The following is a 20,596-nucleotide window of genomic DNA, read 5'->3' as shown; positions in this document are numbered from 1 at the left end:
AACTGCCCCGCCCCTACAGACAGGCCACGCCCTCCTCTTACTGCGCATGCACCCTGGATGAGCGACGACAGGGCAGGAGTTCAGGACGCTGCATGATGGATAACCTAAACTTTCTAATGAGTAATCCCGAAGATAATGACTGAAGACTTCACTGAAGAAAAATAATCATTACTTTAGATTGGAGTCACGAAATTGTGTAATCGAATAAATACAGATAAATGCGGGTCTTCTAGTGGGAGTATTTTGAGCCTTATCTATCTTGGTGTCTAAAATAAACCTCCTTAAATGAATAATAAACCTCCATAAAATGAAAGCAATTATTAAGGCCAACTTTGTAATCCAAAGAAATGTTGAAAAATGATATTTATATATTACTTTTAACAATAAACATTTTCACAAAGTAGCATTACAGAAACCTGGATGTAGATTTAGACAAAACTCCCCAAGATGACATGATTAACTTTGAGAAGAACCAGGCTTAAAAGGGAACCCATCTTCTTCTAGATGACACCTGATTCAATTATAGATCATTAATCTTCCTAAACTGCATACTATACAGTCAAACACAAGCCTGCTTATTGATGAATAAATATATTTGTCTTAGTGTTGTTTTATTTCTTAAAATAATTTGTCTACAATGTAGTATTACTAGTGGTAATTCAGAATTCCTTTCTATCAGCACTTACCAAGTGTCTAGAGGGTCAAGCCAGTTTGACCAAGAGGGCCAAGAGGGTCTACTAGTTTGACCATTCTGGCCTGTGTTTTGGCAGCTGGTGAGTGCCCAGACTAAGCTAGATTGTTAGCTGGGAAGACCATGAATAAATAAAGTCACCTTTCTTGACATAGTAAATAGGCATGAGATGAAGAGCTGAGTAATACAATAACAGGTGCAGAAGTGACTCCGGTCACCACAACACCACCAAGAACAGCATGAATACCATGAATATAACCATGAATATAACCTGAACTCATCTTTATCTATATATTTAGAAAGTTGCACTTGCACACCCTCACTTCTTAGGAAGACTAGATCAGTGTCTATACTGGAATTCAGAATACTAATTAGAGTCCTTATTATACTTCAATAAAAACATCTGTTAAAAGACATAAAAGATACAATAACCACATACAATAATTGTTTTATTTATTAGAACTCATTTAACATATAAATGAAAAACATTTGTGAAATAAACATAAGTATCAAGAGTGCAAACAATATTATTAAGAAATTGTAAGGTATTTGATTAAAAACATAAAAATGTATACAAATTAATGATTTTTCATATGCTTCAACAGAAACACTGTGTTATATCCCATACATCAAACTTCATACTTGCTTTAAAAGTGTCACACGATTCTGACAGTAATTACTTTTTCCCTCTCAGCACATGGGATTAACTCTGAAACTAAGATTTTCATCATCCTATTAAAACTAGACAAGATTTAGATCATCCAGAATAACTACTATTTCAGTACCTTACAGAAATGTTCCTCTCATTCCTGTACTTTTCTCAAAATCTTAGGTAAATAAATAATGAAACACTGAAATCACTTGTTTAAATTAATGATGGAAGTCATATTGTGTATATTCACCAAATTAGAATAATTAGCACAGGTTGATTGACAAATTACTTTTCTTTTTTTAAGCCTTTGGAAAAATGTAACCTAATTGATAAACATTTGGTCTTTATAATAATGACAGTTTTTCTAGTTTCATTTAATATGGGTAGATTAGCCAGATTTGACCATCTCTTGAACAGAACCACTCAAGAAAACAAGAAAATGTTTTTAGCTAAAAAAAAAAAAAAGATTCTAAATGGTTATAACAAACAGTTTGAGTCAAATTTGCTCAAAAGCCTGACTGTATGCTTAAAATAAATGCTATAAATTGTTGTAAACACATTTCTTTTTTTCCATAATATAAATCAACAATTGATATAAAGACATTGTAGCTCAAACTTCTGGAGACAAAGAGTTTCATCAAATCTGAAATGAATAATAAAAAAGTTCAATTAGTCAGCCTTAATATACATAAAAACAATTAAACTTTATTGAAAATGTTTATATTTACATACAAATACACTGAAACATAAAAACACCACACTTTATATATACACACACTAAAATTGGCATTATTGCCAGGCTAAAATTTTCTTAATTCACTATAACCACATGAAAATCTAAAAGAAGGAAACAGTACAAGGTTGATGGAAATGCTACCTTTGATTTCTGATTGATCTGCCTGTCTATGGCTGGCCAGAACGGTGTGCAATGAGACGATGGCTTGGGGCTGAAAATTCTGGATCCACCTTTGATGTATGTGCCAAGGTGTCTTCTTCCAGCTGTCATGTAATACAATATCATAAGGTAGTGTGACATGAAGTGACGAAGACATAATCTAAAAAAGTGGATTATAAAGCAATGATAAAAATAAAAAAATAAAAATCCATGAAGGGAAAATAACTAATGTGTGTGGAATGTTCACTCACTGGGTTTTGCATTAGTTTATTTTAAAACATTTTTTAAATAAATCTCAAATATTACCAGTAATTCAGTGTTATTCAGTGCGAGTATGCATGGTTTACCTGCTCTCTGAGGTAAGTATGAGCACAAGGCCCAATACCTCTCAGGGTAAGACCCACTATAAAGCACCACACAGACAGACCAGACTCCATGGCTGATAGCAGAGTGCACAGGAACCACAAGGCTAGAGTTGTGTCCTTAAAGACAAAAGACTCAAGAACTTCAACACATCTGACACTCACATGTTTAACTATACGTTAAAATATTCTGCAGCTTACTGTTATAGTCGACAACTAAACTGCACAGGATGATATCTACTATTATCCAACCAACATTAAGAGTTGACAGAAACTCACGTAAATGCGTGTAGTGTCAAAGGGGCAGTTGGCAGAGATGGGCGAGCGAGCATTAACGGGCATGTCTGTATTATTGCAGCCCTGCATGAGGGCACTGCCATCAGCGGAAATAGTGAGGCTGATGGCCATCACTAGCCCAATGCAGCAGGCTGCTGACAGCAGAGCATTTAAGAAGGAGCTCACCAACAGACCCACATGCTGGAAGAAAAGCAGAGTTACAATGTGAGCTCCAGGACTCACTTTAAATTATATTCCAACCCAAATATGAATCATCCATTTAATTACTCATGACCGGAATCACAGCAGGCTCAATGAAGTGCCTGATCAAAAGGTGCCAAGCTAGCAAACATACACATGTAAAACACCTGAGAAAAGATGAAGTTGATAAATATTTCGAATTAAATAAGAGGGATTCTTACTAGTTTGAAATTCTTAATATTCCTCGACACCAATATCGCAACGATTCCACTTGCAATGCTCTAAAAAATTAAAAAGCATTATTATTAGTTCAACAATACAGGCTACAGTACATGTACAACAAATAAATCTCATTATGCTGAATAAGAATAATTACATGTTATTATCTCACCGTACCAGCAGTCCTGAGGTGACAGCGATGATGTTGGACACTGTGTACTTTGTAGATATTTTGCCACTGGGTTTAGAGATGTGTCGTAAAACGCTGCCATGAACGATGGCTCCCAAAATGAAATTGACATGACCGACAACTATGAGTGTTAGTCCTTTAGTCATCAGCCTCCCAGGCCCTTTCTCTTTGTCTAGAAAGCAGACCAAGAAACAGTATATTAGCCATGTTTCAGACGTGTCGCTAACTCACCCGAATTGACATTGGCATACGTGCTAAGCGATGATTATTATGGTTAAACAGAGTCTATTAACAGTTAAACAGAAAAGGTGCAAAAGGGATTCCCAAATCTTAATCCTGCAACAGTGGGGAAACTTTCACTGCGATTATAATTACTAAGCAGCTTAAGCAGAGAAACAGAGCATGTTCTTACCAAAGCCGCACATATTCTCCACACACTCTGAGTACTTTTATCCCAAAGGAAAAATCTCTTCCGCCATTTACTAAATCCGTGTTAGTTAACGCCCATCTGCTCACCTGTATACCGGAAGTGGGCAGAGCTGAGGGTTAACGGTCACAGCTCAGTTGTGTTAATTATCACTCAAAAAGCTCACGAGCTTAGTGATGGGAAGTTCGGATCATTTTACTGACTCGGATCTTTGAATCTCGTTCAGCAAAATGAACGAATCTTTTTTTTTTTTCGAGTCATTTCTTTGATTTCAGCATAATATAATTAAAATGTTTACATGTTAAATTCCCCAACACATTTAGTACTTACGCAAACATTGATCACATTTGGAATAAAAAAAATAAACTATAGGCTAATGCAGCCAAGGCCGAATTATGAGAAACAGAAATGATTCATTAATAGCTTAGCATTAGGTCTTCAGGCTATGCAGTCTGTAAGTTCACCTCACCTCCTGATCCGAGTCTTTCTTTCTTTTGTCACGTCACATTTGTCACGTCTGTTCCCCGGAAACAGAAATGATTAGTTCACCTCTCCAGTCTTGGGGTTGGAGTTGTTCGTTCATCACGTGACAGTCCTACTGCATTCAGCCTATGGGGCGGTTCATGAAGGACACATCACTAGAGGAGCTCAGAGCCTGCACATCAAATTCTAAGAAAAAGAAATGTTTTGTAACATTATGATGACACATTGTATTATTTTTTAGCGATCCTATATTTTCTAATAAATGCATGCTATTATTAGTAGTATACCTATTATGTATGCCAATACCACAGCCGGAGTAGAAAGACATGATGATTGTCCTTGAGTTGGACAAAAGTTTTCATAACCCCCGTTTTTTCACAGAATTACCAAATTCACAAATGAAACATAAATTATTACGCTTTACTCAACTGTTATTCTTGAACAAGTTTGCATAGTTCTGCTACAAACTGCCACACGTTACCTGACTGCCACACACTGCCTGACTGCATGCACTGCCTGCCAGTTGATTTGGAAGGTTGATTTGGAATCAGTGGACCAGTAGAGCCTTTAATTCCATCCCTGATTTGCATGAAGCTCTGTTCGTAATTTTTCATAAGAGAAGAACTTGGAAACGAGGGCAAAAAATACTGAAGCATGAATGAAATAAAATAAAATAATAATCAGAAAATAGCAGCGAGAGCAAGCATCAGAGTAAGTTAAACAAGGACAGCACAGTTTTGTTTTTAATTCAAGTTATTTCATGTTGTTTTTGTTAGTTTTTTTTCTAGATTTTTAAAATTGTGTATACAGTTCTATGATTGGCGTGTATTTTATTTTATTTTTACGACTACGATACTGATAGCATGAAATTGACGCCATAGGCCTCTTTTCCTGCAAAGTGGTCTCCGAAGTGGCGACCCCACTTCCAGAGCTCCAGCCTAAGACAGACAAAGTGGTCTCCCCTGCCGAGCTCCAGTCTGAGGTCAATGTGCTGACCTTACTTCCAGAGCTCCACCCTTTGACAGACAAAATGGTCTCCCCTCGAGCTCCAGCGTGATCTCAACTTGGTGATAACTTAGTTATTAGGGGCCGATGGCGCTGCCTCCCAAGCTTTGTTCCTGCCAGAGGCTGATGAGACAGCCTCCCACTCCATATTCAAGCCAGAGGACAGCAAGATGGCCTCCCTCGCCATGTTAATGCCAGAGGCTGAACAGACGGCCTCCCATGACATGCTCAAGCCAGAGGCCAAAGAGACGGCCTTTCAAGCACTGCTCAAGCCAGAGGCTGACAAAAAGGCTTCCCAAAACCTGATTACGCTCAAACCAAACAAGATGGCCTCATACACCATGCTCCTGTCCGAGGCCGACGACGTGGCCTACCAAGCCTGCTTATGCCAGAGTCTGATGAGATGGCCTACCAAGCCTTGCTCAAGCCTGAGTCCAACGAGATGGCATATCAAGTCCTGAACATATGTGAGGCAGAAGAGGTGCATCCCACACCATGCTCAAGCCAGAGACTGCCAAGATGGCCTCCCAAGACCAGCTCAAGCCTGGTTCCCACCTAATACTCCTGACGATTATGTCCAAGCCCAGCCATTTGACCCCATCAAGCCTATTGTCAACCCACCTCCTGCTTCCTGCCAGTATGCCCCATGTCCACTTCTGGGCTCCTTTACCACACCAAGTCCATACCAAAGACATTACCTGCCTCAGAACTTTGGACCTTGTGTGGACATTTTGCCTAGGGGGCAGGACTGCTGGGGAGAGGTCTGCCAGGTATCCCCCCTCACGCTGAGTGTCAAAGCGCTTTGCATACTTTTGCAGCCCGGAGCACAACAGCACACTTCAGGGTTTGCGCATTTGTTTTCTTTCACATGTCCGCTTGTTTTAGGTCCTGTCTCCTCCCTTGTCATGTCCACATGTTTCTGTGTTTTTTCATGAAGTATTGTTTCAGTGTTTGCCGCCTGAGCTGTATCGAGACTTTTGTTCTTTGTTTATGATTCATAGATTTTGAATCTGCTTTCGTCCTCATGTTTTGTGTTTCTCATTTTGTGTTTATGCCTACTTTTGCCTGTTTGCTGATAGCCTGACCCTGTGATTGTTTTTGGCCATGTTTTTGCTTTACGTTTTTTTACTGCATTGCATTCACCTCTGTTCTGCTTTACGTGACACTTTAGTCCTAGCTGTCTATTTTTTACTCTGTTTAGTGATATATTTCTCTTCTGAGGGATGGCTATCACAAACATCTTCCAATGGGGTCTTCATTGTTCCCTAAGCCTGACCACACCCTGTCTACTTATCTTTAGTCATGCCAAATTAGTTTACAGAAAATGTCTTCTATGTTTTCTCCTATTTGTCTCCTACAGCCTGTCCAGATGGTAGCCACTAGTCCATTTTTCCAATTAACAAGTCTTTTGGTGATCCAGACCTCACCTATAGAGTCCCCTCCAAATCTATTGGAACTGCAAAGGCCAATTCATTCGTTTTTGCTGTAGACTGAAGACATTTGGGATTGAGATCAAAAGATGAATATAACAAAAGAGTTTAGAATTTCAGCTTTTATTTCCTGGTATTTATATGTAGATGTGTTAAACAACATAGAATATTGTCCATTTTGTGTCAGATCGCCCAATTTGTAGGCAAGCAAAAATATTGGAACATGTGACTGACAGGTGTTTCTTGTTACCCAGGTGTGTCCTGGTAGATTGTTTAAACAATAAAAAGCTCTGAACAGCTACTCTTGATATTAGCCTTCAGTTTCACCTGTGAAGTCTGCATTTGTTGTTAAAAAGGATAAGCCAACATGAATATCAGAGAGCTGTCCAGCCATTTTGAAGCTGAGAAAATAGGAAAAATCAATCAGAGGCATTGCACAAACACTGGGTATAGCCAATACAACAATTTTGAATGTCTCAAAAAAGAAAGAAACCACTGGTGTACTGAGCACCAGACACCGAAAGGGTCAACCAAGGAAATCAAGAACAGCGGATGACAGAAACATTGTGAGAGCTGTGAAGAAAAACCCAAAAACAACAGACAGTGGCATCACCAACAACCTACACAGGGGAGGGGTAAAGGAATCACAATCCAAAATTCAAAGAAGATTTTGAGAGCAGAAATATAGAGGCCATACCACAAGATGCAAACCACTCGCCAGCTGTAAGATTCAGAAAGCCAGATTGGAATTCATAAGAAACTCAGAGATGAGACACAAGTTCTGGAACTAAGAATAAACTCTACCAAAGTGATGGAAAATCCAAAGTGTGGCTAAAGAAAGGAACGGCTCATGATCCAAAACAGAGACGCTCATCTGTGAAACATGGTGGAATTAGTGTCATGGCTTGGGCTTGCTACTTCTGAAACAGGCTCAATATTCTTTATTAATGATGATTACTCATAATGGTAGCAGCAGAATGAATTCAGAAGTTTTCAAGAACATTTTGTGTGCAAATTTACAAAGAAATGCATGGAAATGAATTGGGAGAAACTTGATCATGCAGCAAGACAATGATCCAAAACATACATATAAACTATACTTCCCACAAAACTAACATGACCGTCCAGAACTACAACAACCAGACTGAAGGAAGATTTTAGACTGGCCAAGTCAATCACAAGACCTTAACCTAGTGAGCATGCATTTCACCCAATGAAAAGGTGAAATTCAAAACAAACAACACCTGAAAAAGGCTGCAGTAAAAGCCTGGCAAAGCATCCCAAAAAAATAAACCAGCGATTTGGTGATGTCAGTGAGTCGCAGGCTTGATGTACTTATTGCACGCAAGGGATATGCAAGCAAATATTAAGTGTTATTTAGTTTAATTTACTTAAAGACATATCTGTTCCTATACTTTTGCTCACCTAAATATTGGGTGGCCTGATACAAAAGGTTCTATGTTTTATGTTGTGTAACACACCTAGATGTAAATACCAGGAAATAAAAGCTTAAATCCTACCCTCTTGTTCAGGGCCCTTGCTAGTGGGGTGAATGGTGTTGACAATTATAGGGGCCCCACTAAATCCAGTAGTATGTATATTACAATAGTAGTAGTATATATATTACAGCTTCAGCTTGTATGTCTGAGAATTTAATGAAAACCACCAAAACATGCATTTTCATGAAAGAAGTTACAGTATAAGAACAGGAGACTGAGTGATTGAAACTATCAGGGGGGAAAACATAAATCTGGGTATCAGAAACGTAATGAAAAGAAGGAGAGGGAGGCCAGGAGAACTGCTGGATCCCAGTCTATCAAGACCTTCTTTAATAAGACAGGTTAGTGCACTGTAGGGATGTTAATGTGATGGGATGCTGTGCCCTCATCATTTCACTCCCCAAATGACTTCCTTGGGAATAGGACACCTAATAAGAGCTGCCCCCCTGCCAATACTGTCACATCATTTTCTCATTACTGTACTGGCACACAGGGACCGAACAATTATGCGGTCAAAGTCCCCGTCTTTTTGTACTTTCATGTAAATAGAGTTGGTTTGTATAACACATGGAAAAAATGGATATGCATGTCACAAGGATTACAGACCTGTCGGCTGCTGATGTGATATGTTTTAATATAACAATACTGTCAAGAAAATGCAAATACAACTCACTTCTCTTGGGTGGATACATTTATTTACTTTATTTAATAATATATTATGCAGCAGCATATTGTCTTCATCAAAAATGAAGACAATGAGTAATTTAACTGGTTTTATTTTACATTTGACTGCATTCTTTTCAATTTCTGAATGTTTACTTCAGCTGTTAAGACACCAGACTGACTGGAAAGACTAATATATTGCTGGTACTAAAAAAATAAAAAAAATAAATATATATATATATATATATATATATATATATATATATATATATATATATATATATATATATATATATATATATATGTAAAATTATTTGATTAATTTCTTGCCTTTTGTTATTTTATTAGTTTGTCTTGAGTAATTGCAGAACTCCCTAGCTCTTGTCTCATATCCATCTTTTGATCTCAAACACAAAAGAAAACACTTAACAAAAGAATGGTATTTTGATGATTTTTATTATTTTTTAATTTTTTTTTTTAAATTTGTACTGTCATTGATGCTTGGTACAAGAAACAAACACAATAAAAACATAGCCCACTGTCCTAATATACATATACTGGCAAAGTGGGCTGAAGAACACACATTTCAGTAACAACAAAATGGACTACAGGTGGTATCATAACATTCACAAGGCAAACAAAAACAAAAAACATTTTGCATACTATGGCAATACAAATCTAACAGCAACATCAAAATATTTTCTATTTTACATCTATAAAAATATCAGCAAGAGAGCAGTGTGAGGAAAAGTAGATGGTAGAATAACCAGACATGTGATCTTGTTTTATGGAACTCAGACATGAAAAAAGAAAAGTGTTTCCTGAGCAGGTTGGCACACGGCTCCTGACCGTTTCACTGTGAGCTGCCATTCATAGTCTTAGTATCAGACAAAAATTTTTAATTCTCTCACTGAACCCAATAAATCTGACATGCCCAAGTTGCTTAAACACTTCTGGGTAAATGAATACAAAAATGCCTGAACATTAGGGCTGGTGGTTGTTAGACTCATGTGTTGTGTCTATTTAATAAGGTTACAAGGCCAAGTTAAGAAAAAGGGTCACACTGAGGTTATGAATAGTTAAACCTTTTGTCTTCACCTTTTGACAAATACACTATCTACCAATATAATTAATCACTTATAAGGAAATAGAAAGAAACACAGGTTAACAGACTAAATGCATCTACGTGTTTTGCAGAAGGGGTGAGTGATGCCGAACTTCCTTTGAGAACTCAGTGAGTGGACTAGAAATCCTGCCCACCTGGCCATACACATGGTCCCAAGAAGACAAGTAAGTTAAAGCATACATGTGGAGGGAAAACATCTGGAACAAAAATAACTAAATCCAAGAAAAACTAAAATCCCATGACAAGACAAGAGCAAAAGGACACCTCCACACTGCATATTTGAGCTGTTCCCACTGCAGTTCGCTGTAGCTCCTAGTTAATTTCCTTCTTCTTGTCCCTGGTTTGAAGTTAACTCGCTATATGAACTGTGCTGTGAGTTGTTCAGTAGCACGCCTCCCTGCGTTTGGTTACACCTCAGATGTGTGTTCTCTGTGCTCATGTGTGTGGGATTGGTTCAGGCAGGGGGTACAGTTGGGCTGGGGGCCTGGTGGCAGGGAGAGGGCATGGGCACTGGAACCCCCACCTGGCTTTGTGCCCTCCTCTGGTTCTCCACAAGTCATCCCCACTGGACCCTGGGCATGTCTAGAGGAAAGCCAGGAAAACAAAGTCATACATGGCTTTTAACTAATAGAAAGCATGTTGTAGTTAAATACCTCAGGGTATATTAAATAAAGTAATTAAGCACAGTTTCAAAACGAAATGAGAACAAGCCCCTTATGATGAAACTCATGTGGTGGATACATCTACAGTGGCTTGCAAAAGTATTCACCCCCCCCCCCCCCCCCCCCCTAGATTTGTCTGAATAACAAATGATAAATACACACATTCTTCCTCTCAATATTTTTATTGCAAACTCATGTTCTCTCACAGTGAATTTTCAAAGTCAAAATCAATTATCATAAAGTATTTCAAAGAAAACCAACAACTGAAAAATGCTGCTTGCATGTGTTAAACCCCCAGGTCATCAGCTCCATATGAAAGAGATTATCTTAACAAGGAACCAGTTGACTTGTAATTGGCCTTCACCTTTGAAATATTAAAACAGCTCTCATTTTCTGAACAAAAACCACCTCAGTTAAACTGTAATTAAGTAAAGTGAAAATGACTAGAAAGCATTTTAAGGAAGTTGAAAATCAGGTAAAAGAAATGAATATTTTAGGAATAGGGTGTACAATTGTATCCAAGAGGTTCAACATCCAGTAAGCACTGTTCGATCTACAGAGAGGAAGTGGAAGCTGCATCACACCACACAAGCACCACCTACACAAGGCCATTCCCTCAAAACTCTTTTCAGCAGGATATTGGTCCCAAGCCAAAAGAATGTAGGAGTGGTTAAAAAAACAAAAGGATGAATGTTCTACAGTGGCCAAGTCAAAGTCCAGATCTGAATCCCATTGAGAATCTGTGGCACTGTGTGAAAATCCCAGTCAACAAGCAACGTCCAACCAACCCTAAGAACGTGGAGCATATCTGTGAGAAAGAATGTGCAAAAATCACTCCCAACCAATGTGCAAAGCTGGTAGGAACTTAGCCCAACAGACTTAAAGCTGTTAAAGCAGCAAATGTTAGTTCTACCACAAAGTGGGTTGTAGGGGTTGAATACTTATGCAAACAGCATTTTCAGGGTTGTTTTTTTTTTTTTTTTTTTTTAAAGATTTGCTGACTAATAGTGAATTTTGATTTCTGAAAATATGCTATAAGAACGTATTGGTTTGAAAGAGAAATCCTGGATAGAAGAATCTGTGTGCATCATTTGTAATCCAGACAAATCTAAGGGGGTTGAATACTTTTTTTGCAAGGCACTGTATTTTCAACAATATAGACCATGTTAATCTTCTCAATGACATTACATTTCAAAGCATTAACTAATGGAGATGATGTTTATAGATGCGGTCTATGAGCACATGGTCAGAAATAATCACAGAAGCAACAGAGCACTGAAAAAATACAAACAAAGGAAAAATATGAAGTGAAATATTTGAAGGTCGTAGTAATAGAGGCATCTTTGGCACATAGACATCCAACCATAACAGAGAGAAACTGTTTTTAAATTTCTGTAAGTAATTACATCATGTATTATAAAGTATTCATGATACAAACTACCTCATAGTATTTTTGGGGGGAGTCAAAGCTGAAATTATTGTGGGCAGATACAGAAATACACTGGAAACTATGCACTAATATATATTTACCTGTTTGCGTTTAGGTATACATTTTGTCTTGCAGGCCACCAGGAGATATGGCTGGTAATGGTTGGGCCACTCTGCTGAGTGAAAAAAGTAGTCAGATCGAGCAAGAAACGCAAGGCCAGAGAATGTGTGTGACAGCTGAACAGTTTAAGATGGAAAGTTGGGGTCTTTAAAAGCGTTGTAGTGTGTTATTGTGAGGGACAACACTCAGTGGGTTAATGAATAAGCTAGATGTTTGTCAGTAAAATAAATAATACTGAATGGTAGAATTCTTGGGGTAAAAGCACATCCAGTCCAAATGGCCCTTAGTATGTGATCCATATTTGTCTGCTTCATGGTAAAATGAATTGCCAGAGGGTGACAGATTTGGGTTAAAAGAAAAAAGGTATGCGTCCTCCTTTTTGAAATCTGCTGTGCATTTCGTTACCTATATGCACCACCGTTGAGCTCTGGATGCACCTGCTGCTCCACTGCTCCCCATGGCGCAGTGGCAATAAAGTACTCTTTGTTGACACAGTTTCTAAGGCTGTCTGGAATACGACCTGTGCATATACAAAACAGACATAGGTGCTGAAAACTGAAAACATCCAAGATTATTCCTGTGGATCAACGTGCAAGCGGATTCAGGAAGCATGTACCTGTGATAGCTCTTCTTATCTCAGTGGCAGCTGCTTCTCGCATCTCCAGCGAGGCCTGCTCACTGTACCAGGCTGTGTGAGGTGTGCAGATCAGATTGGGAGCATCTTTCAGTGGACCTTGGGTAAAACTAGTGAGGGGGAAATAAAGGGAGAATATTAAATAGGGAGCAGCATAAACCCCCCCTTTTTTATTTTAATACAAAACTATAGAGAAACTCATCAACACCTATTTATCACTACCAGCTAATATGAATTCTCTAGTTCATCAGCTTCACAATGGGTAACAATACAAACTTCACAACAAGGATACTTGGCTGATTGTCTCTCACTATCTTTGCACCAAATTAGAGAACAAATTTATACTCTCAATTTCTCTCCCTTGATTGGCTGCAGACTTCTGCCCAGGACAACAGCCATTTGGGAGACACTTGAACTAGCACAGTGAGCACCGATTTTTTTTTTTTTCCAATCACCAAGGTCAATTGTTTTGCTCATCACAATACCCAGTTCTGCTGTACTAGGCTAGAAGGCAGTAAATGTGAGGGAGTCCACAAAGTTTACTTGATGTTCAGCAAAAATGAGTAGTAGCTAGATAAATAGGTTGTTTAATGGTTAGTAGTCTGGTAATTTTTAATTAATTAAGCAAAATATGTAACTTTTTTCAATATACAGTCATGTAAAAAGTAAGTACATCCCATGGATTTTATTTATTTATTTACATATTTGGACAAGCAAACATTTGATCCTCTTTGAAACAGTGATGCACAGAAAAAAATGTATACACTATCAAATTACATGAAATTGATATTTTGTAGTAATTTTCCCAATTTAAATGAACAACAAAAAAAAAACAGATCAGTCGCATGGAAAAAGCAAGATTAGTTGCCAGTGATTAGAGCATGCTTAGGGAGTGCAGGAGGAACCTGTCTTATTTATACCCCTTTCATATCTAGTGTCTGGTGTTCCCTTTGCTATTGAGGTGTGTGGTTTCATCATGCCAAGATTTAAAGAGTACTATAAGAGGCCTTCAGATGAAAGGTTGTGGATGTCTATGAGTCTGGCAAGGGATTTAAAAAGATCTCCAAATTATTTTAAATACATCATTCCACTGTAAGGAAAATAATCTACAAGTGCCGCAGATTTCAAACAACTGCCAATTTGTCCAGGACTGCCCGTCCCAGTAAATTCAGCCAAACAGCAGACCGTCTGATGCAAAAAGAAATCTCTAAGAACCCCAAAATTTCATCACAGTCTTGCAACTGTTGGTGTCAAAGTGCATGCTTCTACAATCAGAAAGAGATGGGAGGCATGGCAGGAGAAATCCTTTGCTATCTAAAAAGAACATTAGAGCAAGACTACAGCTTGCCAATGAGCATATAGGCAAAGACCAGGCCTTTTGGAATAATGTGCTTTGGACAGATGAAAATAGAGTTGTGTGGCCACAGTAACAGCAGACAAGTTTGGCCCTGACCAAAGACAGCTTTTCAGGAGAAGCACCTCATACCAACTGTGAAGAATGGTGGTGGAAATGGTATGGTTTGGGATTGCTTCACTGCATCAGGGACTGGACAGCTTGCCTTCATTGACTCAACTATCAAACCTGCATCATATCAAAGAGTGCTTGATGATAGTGTGAGGCTATCTGTCTGAAGGTTGAAGTTGAACCGAAAGTGGGCCTTTCAGTGGGATAAATGATCCTAAGCACACTAGCAAATCCACCAAGGAATGGCTCAAAAAGAAGAAATGGAGGGTTATGGAATGGCCTAGTCAAAGCCCGGATTTGAATCCCATTGAAATATTGTGGGGGATTTGAAACGGGCAGTACGTGCAAGAAAACCCTCAAACATCTTGCAACTGAAAGAATATTGCATGCAAGAGTGGCCAAAAATTCCAGAAAGCCGATGTCAGAGACTGGTGAACAATTATGCAAAAAATGCCTATAAGACGTTCTGCTAAAGGGGGCAACACTAGCTTCTTAGGCCCAAGGTGTGCTTACTTATTCCACCGAAGAATATCACATCTATTGATATTCCTGTTGAATAAATGATTTTCTTTCCTTCAAAGATGATCAAATGTTTGCTTGTCCAAATATGTAAAAAATTAAAATAAAAACAATTTCCATGGGGTGTACTTATTTTTTCCTACACGACTATATGTAAAGACACCGTGGTTTATATCTGAACCAGAATTAACATGCCGCTATAAGCACACAGCTACAAACATCACCTGAATGGTTCAGACTCATGCACATCCAGAGCAGCTCCCCTGATTCTTCCTTCCTTCAGGGCCTGAGCCAGAGCTTTCTCATCCACCAGACCCCCACGAGCACAGTTCACCAGGAATGCACCCTGACGCATCTACAAACAGCAATGTCCCACAGGATGTTAGGATACCAACACAAATAACACTGATTCGCCAAAATAACCACTAGATGGCAGTTCAGCATCACAAGTAATTGTCTGTATGCCTGTACTGTGTATGTGTGTGTGTTGATACACATTTGCACACCTGTTTGATGGTAAAGTCATTGATCAAGTGGTGGTTATGTTCATTCAGATTGCAATGCAGAGAGACACAGTCACTTTGGTACAGCAGGTCCTGAAGGGTGTACACTCTCTGAACACCCAATGAGCGTTCTAAACCGTCCTGCAGATACGGGTCGTAAAATATCACGTTGAAGCCAAATGCTTTTGCCCGAACTGCTACCGCCTGACCTGTTCGGCCTGTACAACGTAAAGACAGATTTATACTAAAGGTTACTACACGCACTCAGCGAACCTTCAAACTGTGTTTTTCTCTGACTCTCACCAAAACCTATGAGTCCGAGGGTCTCTCCCCGTATGCGAGCTGCTCCTGACGCCAGCTCCCTGATCTGCTCTATGCTTTGGAAGCGCGAGCCCTCCCGGAGAGCCTGGTACAGCCAGGTGTTCCTCCGGTACAGGTTCAGGATGTGACAGAGGGTAGAGTCTGCGGTCTCCTCTACAGCTGCAGATGGGATATTACACACTGCAATGCCTACATTAACACACACACAAACAAATATGGGTTTTGTACAAATGCATTTGAGTAGTTTTTCTCTTACGCCCCTTTCACACAGGCAAGTTTATTCAGGGATTCAAAATGAATTAATCAGGAAAAGCTTAAGTGTGAATGAAAGTGAGAGTTGAAATCACAGGATGAATGATGGAATCAACACTACAGGGGCAAGACCTAAAACAACCCCCATTAAGTATCAGGAAGGTTGGTGTGTGAACAAAGCCAACAGATTACTGGGAAAGAGGACAATGTCTTGATGAAGTGCTTGCACCTTTGGAGCAGTTGATTTAAATGTTAGGCTTTCCTCCTGTTGTCGCTTTATTATGTTAACGTCGATAAAGAAGAATAACAGGAGAACTGGATCAGGAATTAATTAAACTGAATGGTTTAAATCCAGCAAAGCCCACACATTACCAGTAGGGACAGCTGGAATATTTCAAAGATAAAAAAGGCATAAATACAACATATAACATTTTTGGCATCCAAATCAAATGTCTTGAGGCAGACTGTATTGAATGATGCAATGAACAGCACGTCTAAACAAACAAAAAAAAAAATGTATGATGAAGTGAGGCTGGGACTGATTCTCTCTAGCACAGACTGTAGATTCATGCAGCTCATCAGTGACAGATGTGTCAGATGATTACACAGAGTGAAACGTCCCCTAGATTTGATTTTCATTTGAGCTGATATTTTTCCACTCATGTCCCTGAGAGAGCCCTAACACGGCAATAGAGGTGACTGACGCGGATGTAATAAATGCGAACAAGATGGAATATTTACTCAATCATCTTTTACAGCATTTCTGCTTACCACGTTTGGTATTCGAAGGAAACAAGTTATGAACCCAGTAGGGCAGAGCAAACCTGAAAAAACCTGGTAAATATAAATAAAGAAAGAAATAAATGATACTGTGGGCAGCTGCCTATCTGTCTTTAAGTGTGTGTAATAGTTCGCCCCATAATTCTCATTGTGCCATTGAGACCTCTGATATAATGCATTACTCAACGCTAACAGATTCATTGTCAAGATATAAGATTTTAGCCCTCACATTTAATCACAAGCAGCCAGCAGAGTAAAATTATGATGAAAATGTCCTGGATTTTGAGTGCAAAAAAGCTAAACAATAGTCTGCAGATGACTCACAGATGTAAATGGAACATTTGGATGCCTGCTGTGATATTTCTCTTAGGTTGAATTGATTTCGTTTGATAGATACAGGAAATACAAATCATCCACTCATATTTCAAATAGTAACAAATGCTATAGATATTATGGACACTGTTGTGTGCAGTAACTCAGTAACTGCAGTAAGAGGCAGTAGTGAGCCACCACAGAGATGGAGTTGACCGAGGTTCTCACCCATCTCATTTGGTATGCTAGTGACTCTGTGACCTGCTGTAGTTTATGCTGGCTCTCATTGTTATGCTTTCCCCTCTGAATAAAATCATAATAAAATGATAATTCTCTTACAATTGGCACGAGTAGGCAACCATTAGCTGGTGAGGTATGCAGTTGATGGAGCGACGACTGACACATTGCCATTCTGTCGGTTTATAGAGAGACTGCTAAAATTACACACTTTGTGATCATATTTTTTTACATTTATGGCACCTGGCAGACGCATTTATCCAGAGCAACTTCCATTTATCTCATTTATACAACTGAGCAGTTGAGGGTTAAGGGCTTTGCTCAAGGGCCCAGCAGTGACAGTGACTCACGACCTTCTGATCATTAGTTAGTTTAACCACTGAGCTATCACTGTCCCAAAGTCCAAAAACCGATTTGATCAAACTCCATAGAGGTGGCTCCAATGCTGTTGTAGTTAACTGCCTGGGTCACTGATATGGATGTGCTGTCTCTGCCTCCAGCTCGCTCAACTGCCGCCCTCTTTTGATAAGGTTATTCTTGCTTTAGAGTTCCTCTCAAAAATCACAGACAAACATATCCGATGTTTACTTTTTTCAGTTGAAAATGTAGAATTACAATAAACATCTTTCTTTGACAATGCCTATGAGGTGAATTCTGTTGAGATACAAACTCCAGGATCAGTCACAGGCTGCAAATAACTTTCAGACACACAATTTCCTTCCACTCGGTGTACTCCCACGCAAAGCTTCTGAACAACACTGCTAAAGAGCACCACTATTCATCCTGTCTGTTTTTACCTGTTGTGAAGTATAGCCTCTGCTCTGACTGTTATCTGTACAAAGTCTCACCCATTTCTCCAGCAGCTTTTATGTCAACGTTATCATAGCCGCTGCCAACGCGGATGATGATGCGTAAGGCTTTAAACTTCTCCAGGTCCTCTCTGGTGAGTGTGATGGTGTGGTACATCATTGCTCCCACTGCCTCATTTAGTACCTGCCAAAAACCAAACAAACACACACACAATGCTTGTCATCATCATCATCAGAATCAACCGGTCTCTCACTGTTACATTATTGAGATGAAATGCCATCCTCTCATTTTAAGCTTCTGCCATTTGAGCTTCACAGTCATTTTAGAGGATATCCCTGGGTGAATCAATATCTCGTTAACACCCTTCATCTCATTTTTAAAAATTCATTATTCATTACTCAATTATCATTTCACATTATTCACCCTTATAAAAAAATTAACAAGAGTGCTGATATTCTGCAATACAAAATATTGACAGCATAATAGAATTTCATCTTTTTATACCATGAAAGATATAAAAATACATCTCATACCTGGATAATGAGAAAGCACAATATTTGAGTGTGTGAAGTACCTTCTCATGGATCTCCTGTGTGGACTGGGCATCACAGAAGGCCACGGTTGCCAGATCTTTGAGGATGGGCATCTCCACTGTACAATCCCGTCCATCCAGCAGAGCGACCAGCGGCCGAGGATGCATCGGTCCATTCATGATTTGCGGCCTTATACCTGTAAAGAGAGAGTAAGAGGGGTGGAAAATGGAGACGAAGAGATGTAATTTCATACACTTGTAAACTTAAGAGAACCACTTTGCATTTGTAAGTGTGTGAGAAAGCCATAAAAAAAGAGAATGGGATCAACACACTTAGTATGACTTTCCAGCTCACACTCTTGCTGTGAATCTGGTTGTCATGGAGATTACAGCAGGATTTGAGCAGGATTATGAATATATTTAATTTAATGGTATCTGGGAGAGTAGAGGTAGTCCTCTCTTCACTCCACTCTGGCCATTCCTCAGGAATACGTGAGAATTATTTACAATGCTGTCACTAAAGAAGTAAGAATCATGGAATCAGCTTTGTCCCTGGTTTCCATATAAAAAAATTTTTTTAAATCAGATCACAAGGACAACCTCTACAGTCTCAGTCGGATTTCCATGCTTAATAAAAAAAATCAATTTAAAACAAACAAACAAACAAACAAACAAACAAACCAAAAAAACACCTACTATTCAAGGCTAACTTGCATATAAGGCAGAAATACTCATGAAAGATCAAAGCATCACAGTGTCAGGTTGGCGGTATGGCTCATAGTAGTAATAATAGTAAGTTGCATTTAAAAAGCACTTTGATCAGCCTTAAGGTTGCTTGTTGCTTACAATTAGCAATACACATTTCAAAAGGAAATGACATTGATGATCAAATGTTTGTAAGAGTTCCTGATACTACTGCACACTATCAAAGCTAAAAGCTTTTTTCCCCGACATCTCCTGCAAAGACGAACATAAGCCCAAGTTCTTTATTTTAAAAGAAGCCGAGTTGTGTGGGTCCTGTTCATGCTACCAGCTTATACAACCAGGCAGCACACACTCTACTGCAAGAGAAACCACACTCCCAAAATCAAAAGGTGTGAGTGAGAAAGAAAGAGCGAGAGAGAGAGAAAGAGAGAGAGAGAGGAGCGTAATGGAGAGATTATGTAATGTAATAGTGTCCAAAACCACATGAACAATAAAGGACTGTCAAAACAAAAGGAAATGAGCAAAAGTTTCCACAGCGTGGACATGTGCTGACGTGTGTGCGTGTGTTCGCAGGGGCATTTGACTTTTACTTGACTTTTACTTTTAAGTAGAGTGAGAGAGACAATTCTTGTCTCTCTCAGAGTGGCTTCACCTCACTGTCTATAACTGTCCCTGGTTACCTAGCAACCTAATCTCTCAGAGTATGCCAAAGGATGTCCTGGGAAAAAGTACCACTAATTAATTAATTTATATATATATATATATATATATATATATATATATATATATATATATATATATATATATATAAATATATATATATATATATATATATATATAGAGGGTCACTGGGTTCCCTCAAAGCCCCAGCACCACCACCAGAGAGGCAGTCGGACAGACAGACAGATGTGCGCACACACACACGCCCGCACACACACACACACACACACACACACGCCACATGCAAAGCATAACCGCAGATTATAATAGTTGCCAAGAGGGTTAGGGTGAGTCAATATACAAATCTTGTGCCAAGTCAGACTGTGTGTGTGAGGGAACTGTAGTCATGAAAATTAATACTCATATGGCATAGTATGTATTTAATATCCAGTGCCTGCATATCTAACAAAGCTTTCATGAGTACACATATACACATATGCACATGCAGTGTTGCATTACTATCTTTGTAAGGTATT

General features: G+C 38.9%; 2 protein-coding genes across 5 annotated transcripts in view; both read right to left on the bottom strand.

The window, feature by feature from the left end:
- Nucleotides 1-1,127: 1,127 nt before the first annotated feature.
- LOC108269476 (keratinocyte-associated protein 3) lies at nucleotides 1,128-4,433 on the bottom strand. The gene is made up of 8 exons (XM_017475388.3): nucleotides 4,383-4,433; nucleotides 3,899-4,002; nucleotides 3,474-3,658; nucleotides 3,299-3,358; nucleotides 2,880-3,077; nucleotides 2,586-2,720; nucleotides 2,221-2,342; nucleotides 1,128-1,986 (listed from the first exon to the last, which is right to left on the bottom strand). Exons 2-7 carry the CDS (start codon nucleotides 3,909-3,911, stop codon nucleotides 2,247-2,249), a joined length of 687 nt encoding a protein of 228 aa, XP_017330877.1. The 5' UTR covers nucleotides 3,912-4,002; nucleotides 4,383-4,433; the 3' UTR covers nucleotides 1,128-1,986; nucleotides 2,221-2,246.
- Nucleotides 4,434-9,430: 4,997 nt separating this feature from the next.
- ctbp2a (C-terminal binding protein 2a) overlaps nucleotides 9,431-20,596 on the bottom strand; it is a 36,559-nt gene continuing 25,393 nt past the window's right edge. For 2 of the 4 annotated variants that reach the window (XM_053682631.1, XM_053682630.1), the window contains 9 exons: nucleotides 18,738-18,892; nucleotides 18,202-18,346; nucleotides 15,755-15,961; nucleotides 15,455-15,669; nucleotides 15,173-15,303; nucleotides 12,947-13,074; nucleotides 12,736-12,850; nucleotides 12,312-12,385; nucleotides 9,431-10,701 (listed from right to left, as the gene is read on the bottom strand). In XM_053682631.1, coding sequence (XP_053538606.1) covers nucleotides 12,322-12,385; nucleotides 12,736-12,850; nucleotides 12,947-13,074; nucleotides 15,173-15,303; nucleotides 15,455-15,669; nucleotides 15,755-15,961; nucleotides 18,202-18,346; nucleotides 18,738-18,892 — 1,160 coding nt within the window. In that variant the 3' untranslated portion in view covers nucleotides 9,431-10,701; nucleotides 12,312-12,321. The remainder of the gene's footprint in view (nucleotides 10,702-12,311; nucleotides 12,386-12,735; nucleotides 12,851-12,946; nucleotides 13,075-15,172; nucleotides 15,304-15,454; nucleotides 15,670-15,754; nucleotides 15,962-18,201; nucleotides 18,347-18,737; nucleotides 18,893-20,596) is intronic. The other 2 variants (XM_053682632.1, XM_017475740.3) reach the window with 1 other exon arrangement.

This window comes from Ictalurus punctatus, chromosome 9 (genome assembly GCF_001660625.3).
Source record: "Ictalurus punctatus breed USDA103 chromosome 9, Coco_2.0, whole genome shotgun sequence".
NCBI classification, from domain to species: domain Eukaryota; kingdom Metazoa; phylum Chordata; class Actinopteri; order Siluriformes; family Ictaluridae; genus Ictalurus; species Ictalurus punctatus.
The sequence above is the reverse complement of the archived record's forward strand: the minus strand, read 5'-3'. Positions and strand labels throughout refer to the sequence as shown.